Source organism: Pelophylax lessonae (assembly GCF_965119305.1).
Source record: "Pelophylax lessonae genome assembly, chromosome: 8".
In the NCBI taxonomy this organism is placed as follows: Eukaryota; Metazoa; Chordata; class Amphibia; order Anura; family Ranidae; genus Pelophylax; species Pelophylax lessonae.
The window spans coordinates 17427971-17450417 of NC_138775.1; the positions used below are offsets into that span (position 1 = coordinate 17427971).

The window sequence follows — 22447 nt, forward strand, 5'->3', positions numbered from 1 at the left end:
TCCAGGTACTCTCTACTCACCGGCCGAATCTGGGTTCCCAACCTGGCCAGCAGGGGGTGGTTGGGGGGAGCTGGAACAGCTCGGTTGGGGCTGGGCGGGGGAGAGTCTCCAGTGGGGCATGGAACCGGCTTCTGCTCAGACACAGCTTACACCATCCATGCTGGGGGGGGGGGGGGGCTGCGCTCTGTCCTTGTCTTCATCCCGCACTCAGTGGGTCAGCAGCGGGAACTTTTTACTTCTCTTCACCAGGAATAATTTAGTCATGTCTGTGGCAGAAGTGCCCCCCTGCCCCCTTGCCCAGTCATCCCCTGTGCAAGGTCCACATGAACTGGCCTGGAGGGCCGGATTCGGCCCGCGGGCCTTGTGTTTGACACCTGTGGTGTAGAGGAACATTAGTGGTTATATGAGAGGATTCTGATTATGACATTACCTACTCCTATAAATCGATAGATGGGGAGAGAGCGCTATGAATATACAAGCTGCTAGCACTAAAAGGTGAATATATACCTTCTAAAGAACAACAAAAACAAGGGGTGAGGGCAGCACTAGAAAAAGTAGTTAGTCAGTATTAATAATCAGTCCTTAACCACCCGGTATAACCCCGCAAAGTGACGTATATTTACGTCGGCAGACTTTGTGGTGTTATACCGGGATGATGCCTCTAGCTAGAGGCACCATCCCAGTACCGTGGTTTAGAGCCAATGGTCGGCTTTCCGTCGGTAATGACCGATGCGGCTCGGGAGCCGCTCTATCGTTACCCGAGTGAGCGGGAGGGGACGTCCCCCCCTCCTGCCGCCTTCCGTGACTTTGCCCGGGCCTCCCGTACCCCCGGGAGACTCGAGCACCCAGCCGGCACGTCCGCCCGCTGAATGGAGTCCCGATCTAAGCTGGAAGCGGCTTCGATCGGTTCTCCGATGACGTAACCCGGAGGCGGCGTCCATGACGTCACTTCCGGGTTACTCTGCTGCAAAAGGCAGCAGATTTAAAAAACGGCTGTATGCAAAAATGCAGTTTTCGGCGTTTTGCATACATGGAAATGTAGTGGAGGGGTTTGGGGTCTTTTAGACCCTCGATCCCTCCATAAAGAGTGCCTGTCACTGCATATTGCTGTCACAAGGGATGTTTACATTGCTTGTGACAGCAATAAAAGTGATCAGATTTTTTATTTTTTTTTAAAAACCTGTAATAAAGTAAAAAAAAAATAAAATAGGAAAAAAAAAATTTTTAGCTGCCCCCGTCACCGTTAGCTCGCGCACAAAAGAAAACGTATACGGAAGTCGAGCCGCGAATGAAATCGCTGTTCCAACCACACATGTGAGGTATCGCCGCGATCGCCAGAGCGTGAGCAATAATTAAAAAAAAAGAGCTACACTCTAACTCTAAACTGGTAACCTTTAAAAAAAAGTTAAAGCGTTGCCTATTGAGATTTCTATTGACCGTAGTTTGTCACCATTCCACGGGTGTGTGCAATTTTTGAACCGTAACATGTTGGGTATCTATTTACTCGGCGTGACATGTTCTTTCACAATATACAAAAAATGGGCTAACTTTACTGTTTAGTATTTTTTAAATGCAGTGAAATGTGATTTTTCGTAATTTTTCCAAAAAATGGCGTTTTAAAGACCGCTGCGCAAATACCGCGTGACAAAAAATATTGCAATGACCGACATTTTATTCTCCAGAGTCTTTGCTAAAAAAATATATATAATGTTTGGGGGTTCTAAGTAGTTTTCTAGGAAAAAATACTGGTTTTAACAAGTAAATTTACTGCGGCGGTCAGCCCCGGCCAGGCAGAGTGACGTTAATTAACGTCACTAGCCTGGAAGGGTCTGGGGAGCGAGCGCGCGCCCGCGGAGGTGTGCTCCCGCTCCTGCGCGGTCACGGACCCCCCCGCGCGTGTGACCGGCGGACCCGATGTCCGCCGGTCACTCGGCGATCGTCGGGGGAGAGGGAGAAAGTCAGGCGGCTGATGTAAACAAGCTGCCTGTCATTCTCCTCGGTGTAAAAACACTGATCACACAGTTCTACTATGTAGAACCGTTGATCAGTGTCCTTACACCTCAAGCCACAGCCAATCACAGTAAGAATCACGCCCCTAGGGACACACACAGCCCCTCCCTCTCAAATAAAGTTAACCCCTTCACTACCAGTGTATTTTTACAGTAACAGTACATATGTATAGCACTGATTACTGTAGAAATGTCACTGGTAACCCCAAAAGTGTCAAAAATGTCAGTCAAGGGTCCGATCTGTCCGCCACAATGTCGCAGTACCGCAAAAAAAATCGCAGATCGCCGCCATTACACGTTAAAAAAAACCCAACAAAAATGACAAAAATCTTTCCCTTTGTTAGTAAACGCGATAACTTTTGCGCAAACCAATAAAAATACGCTTTTTGCGATTTTTTTTACCAAACATATGTAGCATAAAACAAATTGGCCGAAAATGTTAAAAAATTTTGATTTTTACATTTTTTTTTGGGGAAATTCATATAAAAAAATGTGAAAAATATTGTTATTTTTGCAAAATTTACGCTCTTTTTTTGTTTATAGCGCAAAAAGTAAAAAGCGCACAGGTGATCAAATACCACCAAAAGAAAGCTCTGTTTGTGGGAAAAAAAGGTACAGCGTCGCACGACCGCGCAATTGTCTGTTAAAGTCACGCAGTGCCGAATCGCAAAATACCCCCTGGTCGTTTAGCAGCCAAATCCTCCGGGGCTTAAGTGGTTAATGATCCATAGATGATAGCTAGTGGTGAATATAAATACAATTCTTTAAAAGTCCATAAAACACATTGTCTGAAGGTAAGTAAGAGTTAAAGAACAAGGAGCTCCTCAGGTATCCAAAACTAGAACACACAAGAGATCCAAAAGGTTGATAGACTTTCCACATCCGGTGCGTTATATGACACACTGATCCTCCACCACCCATATATAAATGCCCACCAGATTTCCCAGGGAGCCAAGCCTTGAGTCGAATCCCAGTGGAAAAAGTGGAGATATCCCTTGGGGTTAGAAGGTCATCCTTGTCCTCACCATGGGTACACTAGATGAAATGCTCACCACATGGAGCCAAAGATGTTATATAGTGTAGTATATTTATTCAATATCGTGATAAAACATGTACATGTTTAAAAGGATTGAAGCCTACTCATATATGTGCTTCTCCTGATGAAGCGAACTACTAAATTTATGAAACGCGTTGAGATTAATACAGCACAGATTGATAATGACATAGTATTGGAATGTCAGAAATAGATGAAGCTATATCTTGTATGCACTTACATTCTATTTTTTTTTATTGATGATTACCATTGATATTGTTGATTTTTTCTTGATGTACTAATATATGTATATTTTCATGTAATAGTTACATAGTTTGTGAGGTTGGAAAAAGACGCCAGTCCATCCAGTTCAACCTATGATGTGTGTGTGTGTTTATGTCAATAGTACATTGTATACCCCTCTATGTTGTGGACTTTAACCCCCTTAGCAGTATCCCCGAGCGTGACTCGGGGTGGATTTTCTATGCTAGGATCGGTATCCCGAGTCACGCTCGGGGTAGATGTGCAGAGCGTGCAGCGCTGTCCCTTACCTTCTCCTGGCGATCCAGCGATGATCTCCCATTGCTGTAATCGCCAGCCGAGATCCCTGCCGCGTGTCCGTCGGGCTGATGACTTCCTGGCTTCGTTCCCTGCAGCAGCAATGCTGCATGGGAGCGGAACTGGGAGGGAAATTCAAACGTTGCACAAAACACAAACACATAACATTTATATTATATATAATATATATATATATATATATATATATATTGTGACAGGAAGTCAGGTAAATCTGGGAATGTAGTCACTGAGAGGAGACACATTCCCACCTGCTTTGAAAAGTTCACTAATTATTATAGGGTGTCGGCTGCCAAAGGCAGCAGGAAGGTGTAAAGAAGTTGAAAGGCCTTCAGCTGTTCAGAATGAGGAGATCAAGGCCTCTATAATTTGTCCAGAGAAAATCTATTGAGTGCTGCCTCCTGTCGCCGTGTGGGCTGGGAGAGGAAGGCAGACAAACGGCTGCATCCTGACGCCATGTGGGTAGGGGACAGTCCTGTGTGCCCCCTGAAAGCTGAGTGAGCATGGGGAAGACCTCCTGAAGCGGTGTGCGCTCAGGAGGGTAAAAACGAGTGAAGACGTCTCAAAGGTGAGAAGACGAAGTGTTTCTGTGTGAAAGAAAACAAAGGGACATGTTCAATGGACAATGTTTGTGCTGTGTGAAAAGCAAACAAATGGACATTTGAGTGTCTGCTGTAGGATCAGCAGTGTCGGCCCAACAGTAGGTTGGGAAGACTTCTTAGGTAGGTTCCAGCGTGAGAAGGTAGCCGCCCACAGAGGCAAGGATTTATTTTGTCTTTTATTTTATTTTGGCTGTTTTGACGCTTGCAATTGTGTGAAGTAAATTGCATGAATAAATCAGTCTTGTTTTCAACCTCTGCTCGGCTATCTCTCTGTGAAAACGCACCCCCAAAGGGGTCACCCATACGCCTACCACCGAGCTAATCCCTTACATATGGTGGAGGTATGCAGTGGGCATAAGCAGAGATCCCTGCAAGGAAGTGCAAATGTTTGATGAACTTTGTCTGGTGCATGAGATTGCACAATCTATGTGTGCAGGAGAGAAGATCCTGACAGAAAAAAAAAAGTGTTTTAAAGAGACAGCGGTCTCAAAATTATTTGATGAACTTTGTTGTGTCTGGTGCTAGTGACTGCACAAACTGTGTGTGCAGGAAAAGAGATCTTGCAAGAGAGAGAAAAACTACATGTGTTAAAGAGACAGTGGTCTGAAATTTTTTGCTGGACTGTGAAAAATTTGTTTGTGGAGTTATTGAAGATGGGGCGTTCAAAACGCCTGAAGAATGCAAAGATAGATGAAATGAGAGACCGGATTCTATGGATGGAGGGGATGTTACCGTCTGAACCAGCCCCATCCATGCCTAAAGAGAGTATACTAAAGAGGAAGGTTGTTGTCCCTAGCAACACTGATGAAACTGCTATGGAGACGCAGTGTGCTCAGATGAAAAGTAAGCTCAAAATGGAGGAGATGTTGAAACAACTGATTATATCAAATACAGCTCAACAGCAGGCAAATGCAGCTCAACAGCAGGCAAATGCGGATTTTCAGCGGAGCTTTGCAGCTCAACAAAAGGCTCATCAAGAGAGCATGGCAGGCTGGAAACAGAGACGCCAGCAGCCAATGGAGGCCATCGGTTTGGAAGAAACCGAGTATGTGTGCAGGGCTGAGTTGGATGCCTTGCAACGGAAAATGGAAGAAAAGGAACAAGCCTTGGAATTGCTTAAAATGGAGCATAGAAACTTGCAGGAAACGAATGAACTACTCAAGTCTCATGTGTTACAGTGGGAAGAATCCACTGCTCTTCTTTTGGTCGAGTTGCAAAAACGCAGAGAGACTATAATGGAGAAAGATACCATCCTCATGGAAAAGGAAAGTGAAATTCAGACTTTGCAGAAGCAAAGTATGGCTGATATGTTGGAGTTGCGTAATCAGCTGGAAAAAAGTCTTCAGTCTTTGGGAGCTACAAAAATAGACCTGCAGGAGTCGCAGGAACAGAATGTTGCTCTGAAAGCGACATTGTCTCTCAGCGACAAAGAGAAAAGTGAAAGAGAGGCTAAATTACTGAGTACTGTGTATGAGCTCACTACTTTGAGCAATGTGGTAGATGAATGGCGTGCGGACTGTGAAAGTTGGAAAGGGGAAGCCCAACGTGTCCAGCAGCAGTTAAAGGAGAAAGAAGCCTGTGTGGCAGAATTACATTCTTATTCCCAGATGCTAGCCAATGAGGTGAAGGCTCTTATGCAGGGAAAAGGAGATTCTGAACACAAGAGAAAAAAAGTAGAGGCACAGCTTCTGGAATCGCAAGTCAAGGTGTCAGAAGGTGACCGAGTGTGTGCTAAGCTGTCAGAGAAGGCAACCCGATTGCAGGTTGAGTTGGACAGTGTCACAAATCAGCTTTCTCAAGCAGACAGCAAATCTAGAGAAATTGCGGAAGATTTTTCTATCTTGGAATCGCAGCTGCAAGACACGCAGGAACTCTTACAGGAAGAGAGGTGTCAAAGGCTGAGTTTTAGCACAAAGCTCAAACAAATGGAAGATGAGAAAAATGGCTTCCTGGAACAATTAAAAGAGGAGGCGGAAGCAAAGAAAAACCTATCAGAGCAAGTCGCAACATTGCAAGCTCAGATAGCGGATATGAAAAAACGCATGGAAGAAAGCGTTGGTTCATTACAGTGTGTTGAAGATGTGAAAAAGAAGTTTGATCAGATGCTTGGTGAAGAGAAGACTGTGTCTGCAAAATATGCAGAAGAACGCGCCCGTGCAGAAACGGAGGTGCGTGATAACGAGAGCAAAGCCCTGTTCTTGGCTCGCTCCTTGGAGGAAGCTCTAGAGTGTAAAGTTGAACTAGAAAGAGTTAACCAACAGCTGTGTACAGAAATGGAAGATTTGGTCCGCTCCAAGGATGATGTTGTGAAAAGCGTTCAGGAGCTAGAAAAGTCTAAGCGAGCCTTAGAACAGCAAGTAGAAGAGATGAAGATTCCGTTGCAGGAACTGGAAGAGGAATTCCAGGCAACAGAGGATCTGTCCCAAAGAGGGGATAGTGTGCCTGATGCAGTTTTTAAAAGGATCAGTGTTTTGGGGTCTGTCCTGAGTGAGCCTCAGAAATGTGATGACACGTGGCTTGAATCACCCCTTTGGAATAAACCGTTCCTTCAAAAACTTCAAGCATTGGAAAATGTATCATTAGAACTTCAGCAAACAAAGGAGCTGAGTAAGAAATGTGGTGATTTCTCAGTTCAGGCTGAAAACCTAGTGGAGAAAACTAAGGCTGTTGGTGAAAACGTGAAGCAAATGAATAAGTGCCTTTCAGGGAGTGTTTCCAAAATGGAACTGGTGAAAGACGGGTGGCAGAAGTTTGATCGTGATCTTGAGATGCATTCCATGTGGAATTCAGATAGAGAAAAAGAACTAGGTGACCTTGAGCGGTCAAATAGTTCAGCAGAAAGTGCATTTAAGAAACCTGTAAAAGAATGTGTTGCAGTTCCATGCTTCTTCACTGATGCAGAGAGGAGGTCTATAATGGATACCACCCAGATCGCTGGGTTCAACTGTGTTGTTGCCTTTGACCCCTATGTTGGTGGAAGGAAAGTTGATGATGTTCTGGTTGGCTTCTTCTGTGAAGAGTTTGGCAAGAAATATAAACTCAATATCAAATCAAATAGTAGGCCTTTACTGCGACTCGCTCAGGAGGGCGAAAAGTTTAAGAAGTTGATGAGTGCAAATGCTTCAGATCTGCCTATGAATATGAAATGTTTGGTGAATGATATTGATATCTCTGGGAAAAGGAACAGGGGTCACTTTGAAGAAATGTGTGACAGCCTGTTGTCTCAATTGGAAAATCCTCTGCACAGCATCTTAGAGCAAGCAAAGCTCAAGAAGGAAGATCATTCCCTTTTACAACAAAAAGTCAATGATTGTGTACAGCTGTATGGAGAGGCAACTCAAGTCACAGAGGGATGTCAAGAGTCCCTACTTGGAACAAAGCTTAGTGAAGCAAAGGTTCTCAAAGTTTTGTGGAAAACATTTATGGATTGCAGAGAGAGGCGTCTTAAGAATGTTGAAGACATTAAGACTAGCCCAATTGAGTTGCCTATGGATCACGGTCCTCCATGGTGGATTGGACAGACGGTTATGAGGGACAAGCTGTCTGACATTTATGAGAAAGCTGTCAATGAAGATGACAGAAACGAGAAGGAGCAAAATGATGCCAAAAATGCAGTTGAAGAATGTGTATATGAGATGAGAGACAAACTGTGTGGCATTTATGAGAAATCTGTCAATGAAGATGACAAAACAGTTTCATCCGGAAGCTTGAGGATAATAGGAGGCTTATCAGTGAGTCAGCAGTGCCTGACACATGCGTGCCTGGAAATATGTGTCCCAACCCTAGGGTTGAAACAAGAGGGGGGGTATGTGACAGGAAGTCAGGTAAATCTGGGAATGTAGTCACTGAGAGGAGACACATTCCCACCTGCTTTGAAAAGTTCACTAATTATTATAGGGTGTCGGCTGCCAAAGGCAGCAGGAAGTTGAAAACCATTCAGCTGTTCAGAATGAGGAGATCAAGGCCTCTATAATTTGTCCAGAGAAAATCTATTGAGTGCTGCCTCCTGTCGCCGTGTGGGCTGGGAGAGGAAGGCAGACAAACGGCTGCATCCTGACGCCATGTGGGTAGAGGACAGTCCTGTGTGCCCCCTGAAAGCTGAGTGAGCATGGGGAAGACCTCCTGAAGCGGTGTGCGCTCAGGAGGGTAAAAACGAGTGAAGACGTCTCAAAGGTGAGAAGACGAAGTGTTTCTGTGTGAAAGAAAACAAAGGGACATGTTCAATGGACAATGTTTGTGCTGTGTGAAAAGCAAACAAATGGACATTTGAGTGTCTGCTGTAGGATCAGCAGTGTCGGCCCAACAGTAGGTTGGGAAGACTTCTTAGGTAGGTTCCAGCTGTGAGAAGGTAGACGCCCACAGCGGCCAGGATTTATTTTGATGTTTTTGCTGCATGCACTTGTTTGAAGAATAAACCAAAAACTATTGTTTTCAACCACTCCTCGGCTATCTCCCTGTGTGCCGACCCCCCCCAAAGGGGTCACCCATACGCCTACCACCGAGCTAATCCCTCACAATATATACACACACACACACATATATATATATATATATATATATATATATATATATATATATATATATATACATACACACACATATATATATATATATATATATATATATATATATGTAATATATAACGCATGAATTATAATCTAATCAATAATATAATTTTATTATATAATATAATATATATATATTATATTATATATTATATAATAAAATTATATTATTGATTAGATTATAATTCATGCGTTTGTGTTTCAAATTTATCACATCTGGGATGTCTACTAGAGTCTTGTTTTGGTCAGGTTTAAGTCAGTAATTACTAAGAATTACTAATTACTTTTCCCTACAAACAGAGATTTCTTTTGGTGGTATTTGATCACCTGTGCGATTTTTATTTTTTGCGCTATAAACAAAAAAAGAGCGACAATTCTGAAGAAAAAAAAAACAATATTTTTTACTTTCTGCTATATAACATTTTCAAAAAAAATAAATAAATAAATAAAAATCTAATTTTTTTAACATCTTAGGCCAATTTGTTTTCTGCTACATATTTTTGGTAAAAAAAAAAAATCACAATAAGCGTATTTTGATTGGTTTGCACAAAAATTATTGCGTTTACTAACTACGGGAAAGGTTTATGTCATTTTTATTGTTTTTTTTTTTACTAGTAATGGCGGTGATCTGTGATTTTTAGCAGGACTGCGACATTACGGCGGACAGATCGGACCCCTAACTGACATTTTTGACAGTTTTGGGGGGACCAGTGACATCACTACAGTAATCAGTGCTTTAAAATATGCACTGTTACTGTAATAATGACACTGGCAGGGAAGGGGTTAACCCTGTGGGTGATCATGGGGTTATATGTGAGCCTAGGGGAGTGATTCTAACTGTGGAGGGAGGGGGGGGCGTGGCTTCTGAAATGACCATAGAGACATGTGATCCTATATAGAAGGATCACAGGTGCTCTATGATCATTCCAGAGAGAAGAACGGTCAGCTGTGTTTACAACAGCTGACTGTTCTCTCTAAGCGGGGAGCGATCGCGGGTGTCAGGCGTCAATCTGAGCCACTTGACCCGTTCATCAGCTTCCCCGCTGCCCAGTGGGGGTGGGAGCACACCGGCGGCGGGCACGCTCGCCCCCTAGCTTCCTGCACGCCACCGACGTAGGTCTACATCGGTTTGCGCAGGAGAGCCACGCTGCCGCAGTAAAAAGGTGGCGGGTGGTGGGGAAGTGGTTAAACCTTTATTTGCAGACCATGACTGAAACGGACATCTTGCTCATTTCTCTGCTGTGCATTTATGACTGCTGACATTTTGCTGGTAAATTTAACCACTTTACCACCGGAGGATTTTGCTGTCTTCCGTCCAGGCCACTTTTTGCGATTCGGCGCTGTGCAACTTTAACTGACAATTGCGCGGTCGTGCGACGCCGTACCCAAACGAAATTTACGTGCTTTTTTTCCCACAAACAGAGCTTTCTTTTGGTGGTATTTGATCACCTGTGCGATTTTTACTTTTTGCGCTATAAACAAAAAAAGAGCATTTATTTTGAAAAAATAACAATATTTTTCACATTTTTTTATATGAAATTCCCCCCAAAAAAATGTAAAAAATCAAAATTTTTTTAAATTTTTGGCCAATTTGTTTTTTGCTACATATTTTTGGTAAGAAAAATCACAATAAGCGTATTTTTATTGGTTTGCGCAAAAGTTATTGCGTTTACTAACAAAGGGAAAGATTTCTGTCATTTTTGGTGGGTTTTTTTTTAACGTGTAATGGCGACGATCTGCGATTTTTTTTGCGGGACTGCGACATTGCGGCAGACAGATCGGACCCTTGACTGACATTTTTGACACTTTTGGGGGTACCAGTGACATTACTGCAGTAATCAGTGCTATATATATATATATGCACTGTTACTGTAAAAATGACACTGGCAGGGAAGGGGTTAATTTTATTGCAGAGGGAGGGGTTAATGTATGACTGGTGCTTACTGACGTGTGTGGGGGGAGGTGACAGAGTGACACAAGGACAGATCCAGGGTTCAGCTATGCTGAACCCTGCAATCTGACCCTGCCTGTCACTTCAGAGATCCGCCCGCTGTGTTTACACACAGCGGGCGGATCTCCACACTTGATCCCCGACGATCGGGTAAGAGCAGCGGCGATCGCCGCTGCTCCTCCCCTGGCCCGACTCCCGCTGTGACTGCAAACAGCGGGAGCGAGCCTCCGGCGGTGCGCGTGCGCCGCCCACAAGGGGCGGAGTCCAGCGACGTAGGTCTACGTCGCTGGACGGGAACGAGCCACTTTGCTGCAGTAGCAGCAAAGTGAGCGGGGGTAAAGTGGTTAATGTATTCTTAACTGACAAAAGTACCCTAAAGTGAAGAAATGTCATCAGCAAACCACTTGCCTGAAGAAGGGGCCCGGCATGGATCCGAAACGTTGCCTTTTGTTTACCATGTGACCAGCTTTGGACCCTTTTTGAGGAATCTTTGGTGTGCTGATGATATTTCTTCACTTGGATTGTCTACAATTTCCAGCCTGTGGTCATTACAGCACCCAATATGAATGAATTTCCATTTTTAGTAACGTGTGCGTGGGGAATATTGCGTTTGGAGTAAATTTCTCTAAGTCTCCTCCACATCTCCACTTTCTTTTCTTTTTTTTTTTGCTGCTGTGATCTGACTTCCTGTTAGAGCGTGGCTATGTTTGTTCTCCTAACTACTATACTATATAACTACTACTAGAACTCCCAACTAACGTTCACTGAGTTATAAGGAGGCAAAAAACACAGTAAGAAATTATTAACCACTTAAGCCTCGGAAGATTTTACCCCCTTCCTGACCAGGGCCTTTTTTGCGATTCGGCACTAACTTTGACTTTAACGGACAATTGTGCGGTCGTGCGACGCTGTACCTAAACGAATGTGACGTCCTTTTTTTCCCACAAACAGAGCTTTCTTTTGGTGGTATTTGATCACCTGTGCGATTTTTACTTTTTGCGCTATAAACAAAAAAAGAGCGTTAATTTTGCAAAAATAACAATATTTTTCACATTTTTTTTATATGAAATTCCCCAAAAAAAATGTAAAAATCAAAATTTTTAACATTTTTGGGCAATTTGTTTTCTGCTACATATGTTTGGTAAAAAAAATCGCAAAAAGTGTATTTTGATTGGTTTGCGCAAAAGTTATTGCGTTTACTAAGGGAAAGATTTCTGTCATTTTTGGTGTTTTTTTTTAACGCATAATGGCGGCGATCTGCAATTTTTTTTGCGGTACTGCGACATTGCAGCGGACAGAACGGACCCTTGACTGACATTTTTTACACTTTTGGGGGTACCAGTGACATTACTACAGTAATCAGTGCTATACATATGCACTGTTACTGTAAAAATGACACTGACAGGGAAGGGGTTAACTTTATTGGGGAAGGAGGGGTTAAGTGTGTCCTTAGGGGCGTGCTTCTTACTGTGATTGGACATGGCTACTGGTGTAGGAACAGTGATCAACGGTCCTACATAGTAGAACCGTATGATCACCATTCCTACACAGGGGAGAATGACAGGCGGCTTGTTTACATTAGCCGCCTGCCTTTCTCCCTTCACGGAGGACGATCGCGAGTGACTGGCGGACATCGGGTCCGCCGGTCACACGCACGGACTTCCCAGGGAACGAGCCGGGGCGGGCGCGCGCCTCCGAGGGCGCGCTCACCCACTATTGGCTCACATGCAAGTGACAGGCTAGTGATGTATATATACATCACTTTGCCTGGCCGGGGCTGACCGCCACAGTATATGTACTTGCGGCGGTCGGCAACCGGTTAAATGAAAAATAAATTACAGGGCCATTAAGTAGTGGATGTGTATGGATTAAGTTTGGAGTATAGGGATATTTAGTGTCACTTTAAACAATTGTTAAACTTTTCTGCATTACTGATATCGATTTGCTTTTCTTGATTATAGACCTGATCTTATATTTCTGATGATGGCCTGCCTTACAGTCTGTCCTAATAGGATAAATGTTCTCCTCGCAGCCTCTTATGAGCTACTAATTGATTTACTGACAAACACTCTCCCATCCCATCTCAGAATTGGTTTAGATCAGATTATGGGGAAGTTACAGACGGGGAAGGGGGGCACAGACTGACATTGTCAATCTCTGTCCAGGTGCATCTCCTCTTTAAGTACAGGGCACTTAAACACAGCACTTCAATTAAGGCATAACCAATAAATCAAACTAAAAGCAACAGACTGCAGGTGACGTGTTTCTCTGTACAGTTTTTTCTTTTACAGTCTGTTTCCGACTCCTTTCACCATGTACTAAGTTAATCCTTTCCTTCTAACAATAGTGTTCTCTCTCCTTAAACTCTCCTGCCTTTACCCCTCCATTCCACCCCACAGTCTATACAAATGTCCAACACTTTGTCAGGTCCTATATCATCTGCTTGTGGCACTGTGCTTCCCAGAGCTGGAGGTTGTAGTTCCGTTGTCTCCCAGCAGCCAGCAGATTCCAGTAATCAGTCTCCACCTAATGCTGGTTTCTGGGAGGGTATTTAGTCCCACCTCTACTATTACACTTTTGGTCAGTGTTTTGCTGTGTCAGATGCTGCTTCCAATTATCCTGCTCCTGACCTTGCTCTTGCTCTGTATTCTGTACCCTACACTCAGCTTCCTTATATCTGGCCCCCTTGTTCCTGATCCCAGTCCTGGTTCCCCCCTTCCTTGCATGTCCGGTAATCCCTATACAAATGTCTCACACTGTTTGTCAGGACCTAAATCACCTGCTTGTGGCACTGTGCTTCCCAGAGCTGGAGGTTGTAGTTCCGTTGTCTCCCAGCAGCCAGCAGATTCCAGTAATCAGTCTCCACCTAATGCTGGTTTCTGGGAGGGTATTTAGTCCCACCTCTACTATTACACTTTTGGTCAGTGTTCTGCTGTGTCAGATGCTGCTTCCAATTATCCTGCTCCTGACCTTGCTCTTGCTCTGTATTCTGTACCCTACACTCAGCTTCCTTATATCTGGCCCCCTTGTTCCTGATCCCAGTCCTGGTTCCCCCCTTCCTTGCATGTCCGGTAATCCCTATACAAATGTCTCACACTGTTTGTCAGGACCTAAATCACCTGCTTGTGGCACTGTGCTTCCCAGAGCTGGAGGTTGTAGTTCCGTTGTCTCCCAGCAGCCAGCAGATTCCAGTAATCAGTCTCCACCTAATGCTGGTTGCTGGGAGGGTATTTAGTCCCTCCTCTACTATTACACTTTTGGTCAGTGTTTTGCTGTGTCAGATGCTGCTTCCAATTATCCTTCTCCTGACCTTGCTCTTGCTCTGTATCCTGTACCCTGCACTCAGCTTCCTTATATCTGGCCCCCTTGTTCCTGATCCCAGTCCTGGTTCCCCCCTTCCTTGCATCTCCGGCCATCCCTGTGATCGTCCGGTAATCCCTATATAAATGTCTCACACTCTTTGTTAGGACCTAAATCACCTGCTGGTGGCACTGTGCTTATCAGAGCAGGAGGTTGTAGTTCTGTTGTCTCACAGCAGCCAGCAGATTCTAGTAATTAGTCACCACCTGATGCTGGTTGCTGGGAAGGTATTTAGTCCCTCCTCTACTATTACACTTTTGGTCAGTGTTTTGCTTTTGCTGCGTCAGATGCTGCTTCCAATTTTCCTGCTCCTGAACTTGCTCTTGCTCGGTATCCTGTACTTTGCACTCAGCTGCCTTATATCTGGCCCCCTTGTTCCTGATCCCAGTCCTGGTTCCCCCCCTTCCTTGCATCTCCGGTCATCCCTGTGATCATCCGGTAATCTCTATACAAATTTCTCACACTCTTTGTCAGGACTTAAATCATCTGCTGGTGGCACTGTGCTTCCCAGAGCTGGAGGTTGTAGTTCCTTTGTCTCCCAGCAGCCAGCAGATTCTAGTAATCAGTCTCCACCTGATGCTAGTTGCTGGGAGGGTATTTAGTCCCCTCCTCTACTATTACACTTTTGGTTAGTGTTTTGCTTTTGCTGTATCAGATGCTGCTTCCAATTATCCTGCTCCTGATATAATTAATATAAAACCACCCGCGCCAAATGTGATAAATATTTAAAATTGTGTCAGTTTATAAGGAAATCGCAGCTGCTTCACATCCACCAAAGGAAAAACTATCTAACAATGTAAAAAAATCAGCAGCGCAGTATTCCTAAATAATACAAATGTATTCATGCTTATCAATCCATAAATGAAATAACACTCATTTAGAATAATAGATTGGGATATCCAATAAATTAATAAAGTGCATTCAAATATCTTTCTATACGTGAACAAATTCAATTCATAAAGTGGATACAAATATCTATATATATGTAAACAATAAGGAAAAATGTGCTCCAGTGCTCTGTGCAAATAAAGAAACTGTCCGTTAATCCAGTGCTATGCCTTTCAACAATCCAATATCATCCATGTATATTTCCCAGGCATGCAGGAGAGTGATAATGGTGGGAACCTCTAGTCACCAACACCAAGTGGAAAAGGTGGATACTTACCAGAATTAGTGGATCAAACATAATTTTTTTTCTTGTAATTGTTAATCCTTCGATTGCCTTTAGATGCTTTAGAAATTATTTTTAATAAAGAGGAGTTCCGCCCCCCAGGAGAAAAATTAAAAGTCAGAAGCTACAAATACTGTAGCTGCTGACTTTTAAATTTTAGAACTTACCTGCCCAGGTTACCGCGATGTCGGCAACCGAAGCCGATTTTCGTATCGGCTCTCGGGTGCTGCTGCCACCCCCATTCAGGGTAAAGGAACCCGGCAGTGAAGCCTTTTCGGCTCTCCCCTCCCCCCTGAAAGGTGCCAAATGTGGCACCAGAGGGGGCCGGGGGGGAAGCATATAAGGGGAAGTTCCACTTTTGAATGGAACTCTGCTTTAAGTTTTGCAGAGAATGTTACAAATTGATGGCCCCTAGATGTTAACCCCTTCCCAGCCAGTGTCATTAGTACAATGACAGTGTACGGTATTAGCACTGATCACTGTATTAGTGTCACTAATGATGTCAGTGTCAGTCAGTTAGTGTACCTCCCAGGCAGTGTCTGTTAGCACCAGATTGTCCGTCACACTATAAGTCGCTGATTTCAAGTATAGTGTCTAAAGCTCTGTAAATTCCAGTATATATGCCATAGCTTGTAGATGCTATAACTTTAACTCAAACCAATTAATATACTCTTATTGGGATTTTTTTTTTCTTTTACCACAGACATGTAGCTGAATACATTTGGCCTAAATTTATAAAGAAATCTGTTTTTATTGGATATGTTTTAGAACAGAAAATATAAAGTTTTGGGGCCTTTTTTTGGTATTTGTATATATATATATATATATATATATATATATATATATATATATATATATATATATATATACATAATATATATAATAATATATATACATATATATATATAATAAAAAACGCAGTGAGGAACAAATACCACTAAAAGGAAGCTCTATTTATGCAAACAAATTATATAATTTTTTTTGAGTACAGTGTTGCATGGTGCGCATTTGCTAGTTAAAGTAACACAGTGCTAAATAGCAAAAATGCCCTGGTCATAAAGGGGGAGATCAAATGGTTAAACTTTCTTTCTCGATCTGCAAATTTAATTGAATACAATATTACAAATTGGAGGTAAACAACAGGTGTTTACCTCTTTTATGTAATGTTTCTTTACAGTAATAGAATAAACATTGTGCCATGTAAATCTGCCAATCAGACTGTCTTCTTATGATTGTTTAATGCCCCCTGGTGGTAGAAGCGTGTATTTTTCCTTGTTTATTGTGGAAGAGAGTGCCTAATACATGATGTCTTACGTTATATAATCTACTGAATCGGTTATATTCATTGGAGTCTGGAATGTGTTGAGCAGAGGTTATTGTTAAAGAAAATAATTTTAATAGCATTTGAAGAAATGTCTGGATAGACTGTGGTGTTTAATTAGCCTGTAAATTAAATCCACACTGCGCAAAAAAATGAAAGGAACACTTTGAAAACACATCAGATCTCAATGGGGAAAATCTCATGCTGGATATCTATACTGGTATGGACTGGGTAATGTGTTAGGATCTATACTGGTATGGACTGGGTAATGTGTTAGGATCTATACTGGTATGGACTGGGTAATGTGTTAGGATCTATACTGGTATGGACTGGGTAATGTGTTAGGATCTATACTGGTATGGACTGGGTAATGTGTTAGGATCTATACTGGTATGGACTGGGTAATGTGTTAGGATCTATACTGATATGGACTGGGTAATGTGTTAGGATCTATACTGGTATGGACTGGGTAATGTGTTAGGATCTATTCTGGTATGGACTGGGTAATGTGTTAGGATCTATACTGATATGGACTGGGTAATGTGTTAGGATCTATACTGATATGGACTGGGTAATGTGTTAGGAGCTATACTGGTATGAACTGGGTAATGTGTTAGGATTTATACTGGTATGGACTGGGTAATGTGTTAGGAGCTATACTGGTATGGACTGGATAATGTGTTAGGATCTATACTGATATGGACTGGGTAATGTGTTAGGATCTATACTGGTATGGACTGGGTAATGTGTTAGGATCTATACTGGTATGGACTGGTAATATGTTAGGATCTATACTGATATGGACTGGGTAATGTGTTAGGATTTATACTGATATGGACTGGGTAATGTGTTAGGAGCTATACTGGTATGGACTGGGTAATGTGTTAGGATTTATACTGGTATGGACTGGGTAATGTGTTAGGAAGGAAAGGATGACACATCGTTTCATGGAAATGAAAAATATCACCCTTCAGAGGGCTGAATTCAAAGACACCCCGAAAATCTAAGTGAAAAAATGATGCAGCAGGCTAGTCCATTTTGCTGAAATTTCATTGCAGCAACTCAGAATGGTCCTCAGTAGTTTGTATGACCCCCCCCCCCCCCCCGTGCTTGTATGCATGCCTGACATCGTCGGGGCATGCTCCTAATGAGACGACGGATGGTGTCCTGGGGTATTTCCTCCCAGATCTGGACCAGGGCATCACTGCGCTCCTGAACAGACTGAGGTGCAACCTGGAGGCATCAGATGGACCAAAACATAATGTCCTAGAGGTGCTCTATTGAATTTAGGTCAGGCGAACGTGGGGGCCATTCAATGGTATTAATTCCTTCATTCTCCAGAAACTGGCCTAATACTCTTGCCACATGAGGCTGGGCATTGTCATGCACCAGGAGGAACCCAGGACTCACTGCAGCAGCGTAGGGTCTGACAATGGGTCCAAGGGTTTCATTCTAATGGCAGTCAGGGTGCCATTGTCTAGCCTGTAGAGGTCTGTGCGTCCCTCCATGGATATACCTCCTCAGACCATCACTGATCCACCACCAAACCGGTCATGCTGAACGATGTTACAGGCAGCATAACGTTCTCCATGGCTTCTTCAGACCCTTTCACATTTGTCACATGTGCTCACGGTGAACCTGCTCTTATCTATGAAAGCACAGGGTGCCAGTGGCGGACCTGCCAATTCTGGTGTTCAATGGCAAATGCCAATCGAGCTCCACGGTGCCGGGCAGTGGGCACAGGGCCCACTAGAGGATGTCAGGCTCTCAGACCACACTCATGATGTCTGTTTCTGATTGTTTGGTCAGAGACATTCACACCAGTGTCCTGCTGGAGGTCATTTTGTAGGGCTCTAGCAGGGCTCATCCTTTTCCTGCTTGCACAAAGGAGCAGATACCGGTCCTGCTGATGGGTTAAGGACCTTCTAAGGCCCTTTCCAGCCCTCCTAGAGTAACTGCCTGTCTCCTGGAATCTCCTCCATGCTCTTGAGACTGTGCTGGGAGACACAGCAAACCTTCTGGCAATGGGAAGTATTGATGTTCCATCCTGGAGGAGTTGGACTGCCTGTGCAACCTCTGTAGGGTCCTGGCCAAATGCAAAACTAGTGAAAAACAGTCAGAAAAGATGAGTAGGGAAAACAAATGTCAGTGGCCTCCACCTGTAAAACCATTCCTGTTTTTTCTCTTTGCAGTCTATTTAGGAACACAGCCTGCCTGTATTCCCCCCCCCCCCCCCCCCCGCACAGCAAATTACTGGCAAGATTGCTGTACCGCTGTTTCTGCTGACACGTCCTCAATGTGATCACTTCTAAAATAAAGACCATTAACATATTCAGAATATATATATATATATATATATATATATATATACACACACACTATATTGCCAAAAGTATTGGGACGCCTGGCTTTACACACACATGAACTTTAATGTCATCCCAGTCTTAGTCCGTAGGGTTCAATATTGAGTTGGCCGACCCTTTGCAGCTATAACAGCTTCAACTCTTCTGGGAAGGCTGTCCACAAGGTTTAGGAGTGTGTCTATGGGAATGTTTGACCATTCTTCCAGAAGCACATTTGTGAGGTCAGGCACTGATTTTGGACGAGAATGCCTGACTTGCACTCTCCACTCTGACAGCTACTCAATTACTTTTTGTCACCTGTCTGCCTGGAGTTGGGACTCTCTTCCATGATTGATTCAAAGACCTCTGAGGTAGAAAGGCCTTTTGGGCAAATGTTTTCACGGCTTTTACCCTACGGCAAAATGCCAGTTTTCCTTCTTTTTTTCAATGTTTCCTAAAGCCAGAAGGTTGGAATGTTTAATAAAAATAGTTTTGAGGCTTGTCTGATTCATTTTTTTTTTCTACACAATTAAACAATTGAATGAAAATTTTCCAAGAGTGGTGATTCCATATTTTTTGTCTAGGGGTTATATAACCAAACAGTATAGGACTGTGTCCCTCAATAAACTCCAAGAAAAATATTTTACTGGAGTTTGTTATTGTTTTCTGACCACATTTTTGGAGTCAATTTTTTATCCCTTTTTTTTCGAAATTATTTATATTCTTTATTTTTTTAGTTTTTGGTCTTAGAGGATTCCTGGACTTTATTCTATATACGAGCATAAGTCAATCTCAGGTATTGTATGATATTGGCTACGTGATGATCTGGAATATTGTTTGCCTAGCATACCTTCTGGGCTTTGATCTTTGAGCGATGTACGGTTTGTTATTACCCCATATACTTTAGAGGTACCGAGGCATCCTCACCTGGTTACCTTTTGTCTTTGTTTGAAGCTACTAGCTACACCAGGGGTGTCCAAACTATGGCCCTCAAGCTGTCCAAAAACTACAAATCCCATCATGCCTAGTCAGGGCTTTTTTTCTCAGAGTCAATTTCTGAGTCAATTCTTGTCTCCGCCCCCTACAACCTCCAAGCACTGTTTCTTGATTCCACCCCCCACCCACCTCTCAGTACCGCCCCTTTTAAAGAATATAGAGCAAAGTACCATTTCATGATGCTTAGTAATTTATATGGTAACAATAGACACCCCCCCCCCCAGCAACAATAGATGTCCCCCAGCAACAATGGACCCCTGCAAAAAAATACCACCCCAGCTCAGCAATAGACCTTGAGCACCATGCAACAGATCTCCCAAGCATCAATAGACCCTGCCCTCAACAGCAGAAGACAAGCAACAATTGACCCCCCCTTCCCCAGCAACATAAGCACCCCCCCCCCCCCCCAGCAAACAGAAAGAACAGATGTCCTCAGCAACAATAGATCAACATGCAAAAAAGATCCCCTCCAGCAACAATAGATCCCCCAGCAGTCAGCATCAATAGCTCCTCCAGCACACCCCAGCACCCCTTGTCATTACATACAGTACATTCAGTACTAGAGGTGCCGGAACTGCGTTCCCCCGCGTTCCTGCTGAAAAAAAGCCCTGTGCTTAGTCATGTCTGTGAATGTCAGAGATTTACAATGCCTCTTGGGATGTTTAGTTCTGCAACAGCTGGAGGGCCATAGTTTGAACACCCCTGAGCTACACCATATAAGAGGCCTACATGTCCGTGGTATGTATGTTATCCTCCTCAAATGACTGTCCGCCACTGGCCTTGGCATCTGTTCTCTGTTTTGTGAGTTTGTCCTTATTCAATAAAAAATATTGTGAAAGATAGATATTTTACAGTGAGCAGGGTTTGCTCTTGGATACGGAATTGGCTTAAAGGGCGTGTCCAAAGGGTGGTAATAAACAGCGCATACTCAGACTGATCTGAGGTTGTAAGCGGGGTGCCCCAGGGCTCAGTCCTGGGACCAACCTTGTTCAATTTATTCATAAACAACATTGAGGTCGGGATCAGTAGTTCGATATCAGTTTTTGCAGATGACACAAAATTGACCAGGGCAATAACTGCACAGCATGAAGCAGATATCCTACAGAATGACCTGGACAAAATTACAGAGTGGGCAACGACATGGCAAATGAAGTTTAACGTGGAGAAGTGTAAGGTTTTGCACTTGGGGACTAAAAACATAAAAACACAATACACGTTAGGAGGGGAACCCTTGGGGGAATCAAAAATGGAGAAGAATCTGGGAGTCTTGGTTGATGATAGATTAGGCAACAGCATGCAATGTCAAGCGGCAGCTGCCAAAGCCAGCAGAATATTAGCATGCACAAAGAAAGGGATGTATTCCAGAGATAAGTCTATAATCCTTCCATTTTATAAAACTCTGGTCCGACCGCATCTGGAGTATTCTGTCCAGTTCTGGTCGCCAGTCCTCAGGAGGGATGTGTTGGAGCTGGAGAGAGTCCAGAGAAGGGCAACTAAACTAATTAGGGGATTGGAGGACCTTGACTATGAAGAGCGTCTACAATCGCTCGATTTATTCTCCCTGGAGAAGAGACGTCTGAGGGGGGACATGATAGCAATTTATAAATATCTTAATGGGGATCCCAGCTTAGAAAAAAAGCTGTTCATTCGAAGGGATTGCATGAGGACTCGAGGGCATACAATGCGATTAGAGGAGAAGCGTTTTAACCTCAGGCAACGTGGGGGGTTCTTTACTGTTAGGGCTACAAGATTGTGGAATTCTCTACCACAAGAGGTGGTTTCTGCGGGTAGTATGGTGGCTTTCAAAAGACTCTTAGACTTACATCTCAAGGATCAGAACATTCAGGGGTATGTGAGATGATTGCAGCCACACACACCTACACAGGTTGAACTGGATGGACTATTGTCTTTATTCAACCTCACCTACTATGTAACTATGTAACTATGAGTGCAAAAACCCCTTTACTTTTCCCCAGGATTCAGCATTAAATGTTTTGACGGAAAAGAGATATATTTTTTTTATTGCAGATAATAATTGTACAGTTTGGTGGAAAGCCATTTAGCTGTGCTCCGCTGCAGCTGGACCAGTGGATGTGGTGCATATTTCTTGGCTTTGGAGAACTGGTATGGGGACAGGTAGGTGTCAAACTGACCTAAAGACTTTTGCTTCATTTTGGTGGGACTCAGTGAAGGTTTTGTACACATTATTCAATGCCCTGCTAGAAAAATGTCGAAAGGAATCTGCACAGTGCTCTTGTATGTTTCTTTTACATTCCATAGATTATATTCATATAATTAGAGTGGACTCCATTCACAAAACAGTATCTACCGCTTTAAGATCTGCAGTAAAATACCTCTTAGCGTTTTTCAAAAAAATTTTTGCAATTTATTAAAAAATGCTACTAAAATACCGGATGAGCTATTTATTGAAGTGATGTGGTTTTATAATAGTGAAAGCTAGTGCTTTTTTAATGCCGGCATCCTTAACAACCAGTAAGTAGCTGGTGCGACGCTGTACCTA

At 43.3% G+C, this 22447-nt stretch overlaps 1 protein-coding gene across 11 annotated transcripts in view; it reads left to right on the forward strand.

Moving 5' to 3' along the window:
* Positions 1–22447, forward strand: part of LOC309561739 (plasma membrane calcium-transporting ATPase 2) — a 335901-nt gene that overhangs the window by 285243 nt on the left and 28211 nt on the right. For all 11 annotated transcript variants that reach the window (XM_082265742.1, XM_082265747.1, XM_082265749.1 and 8 more), the window contains one exon: positions 21955–22062. In XM_082265742.1, coding sequence (XP_082121868.1) covers positions 21955–22062 — 108 coding nt within the window. The remainder of the gene's footprint in view (positions 1–21954; positions 22063–22447) is intronic.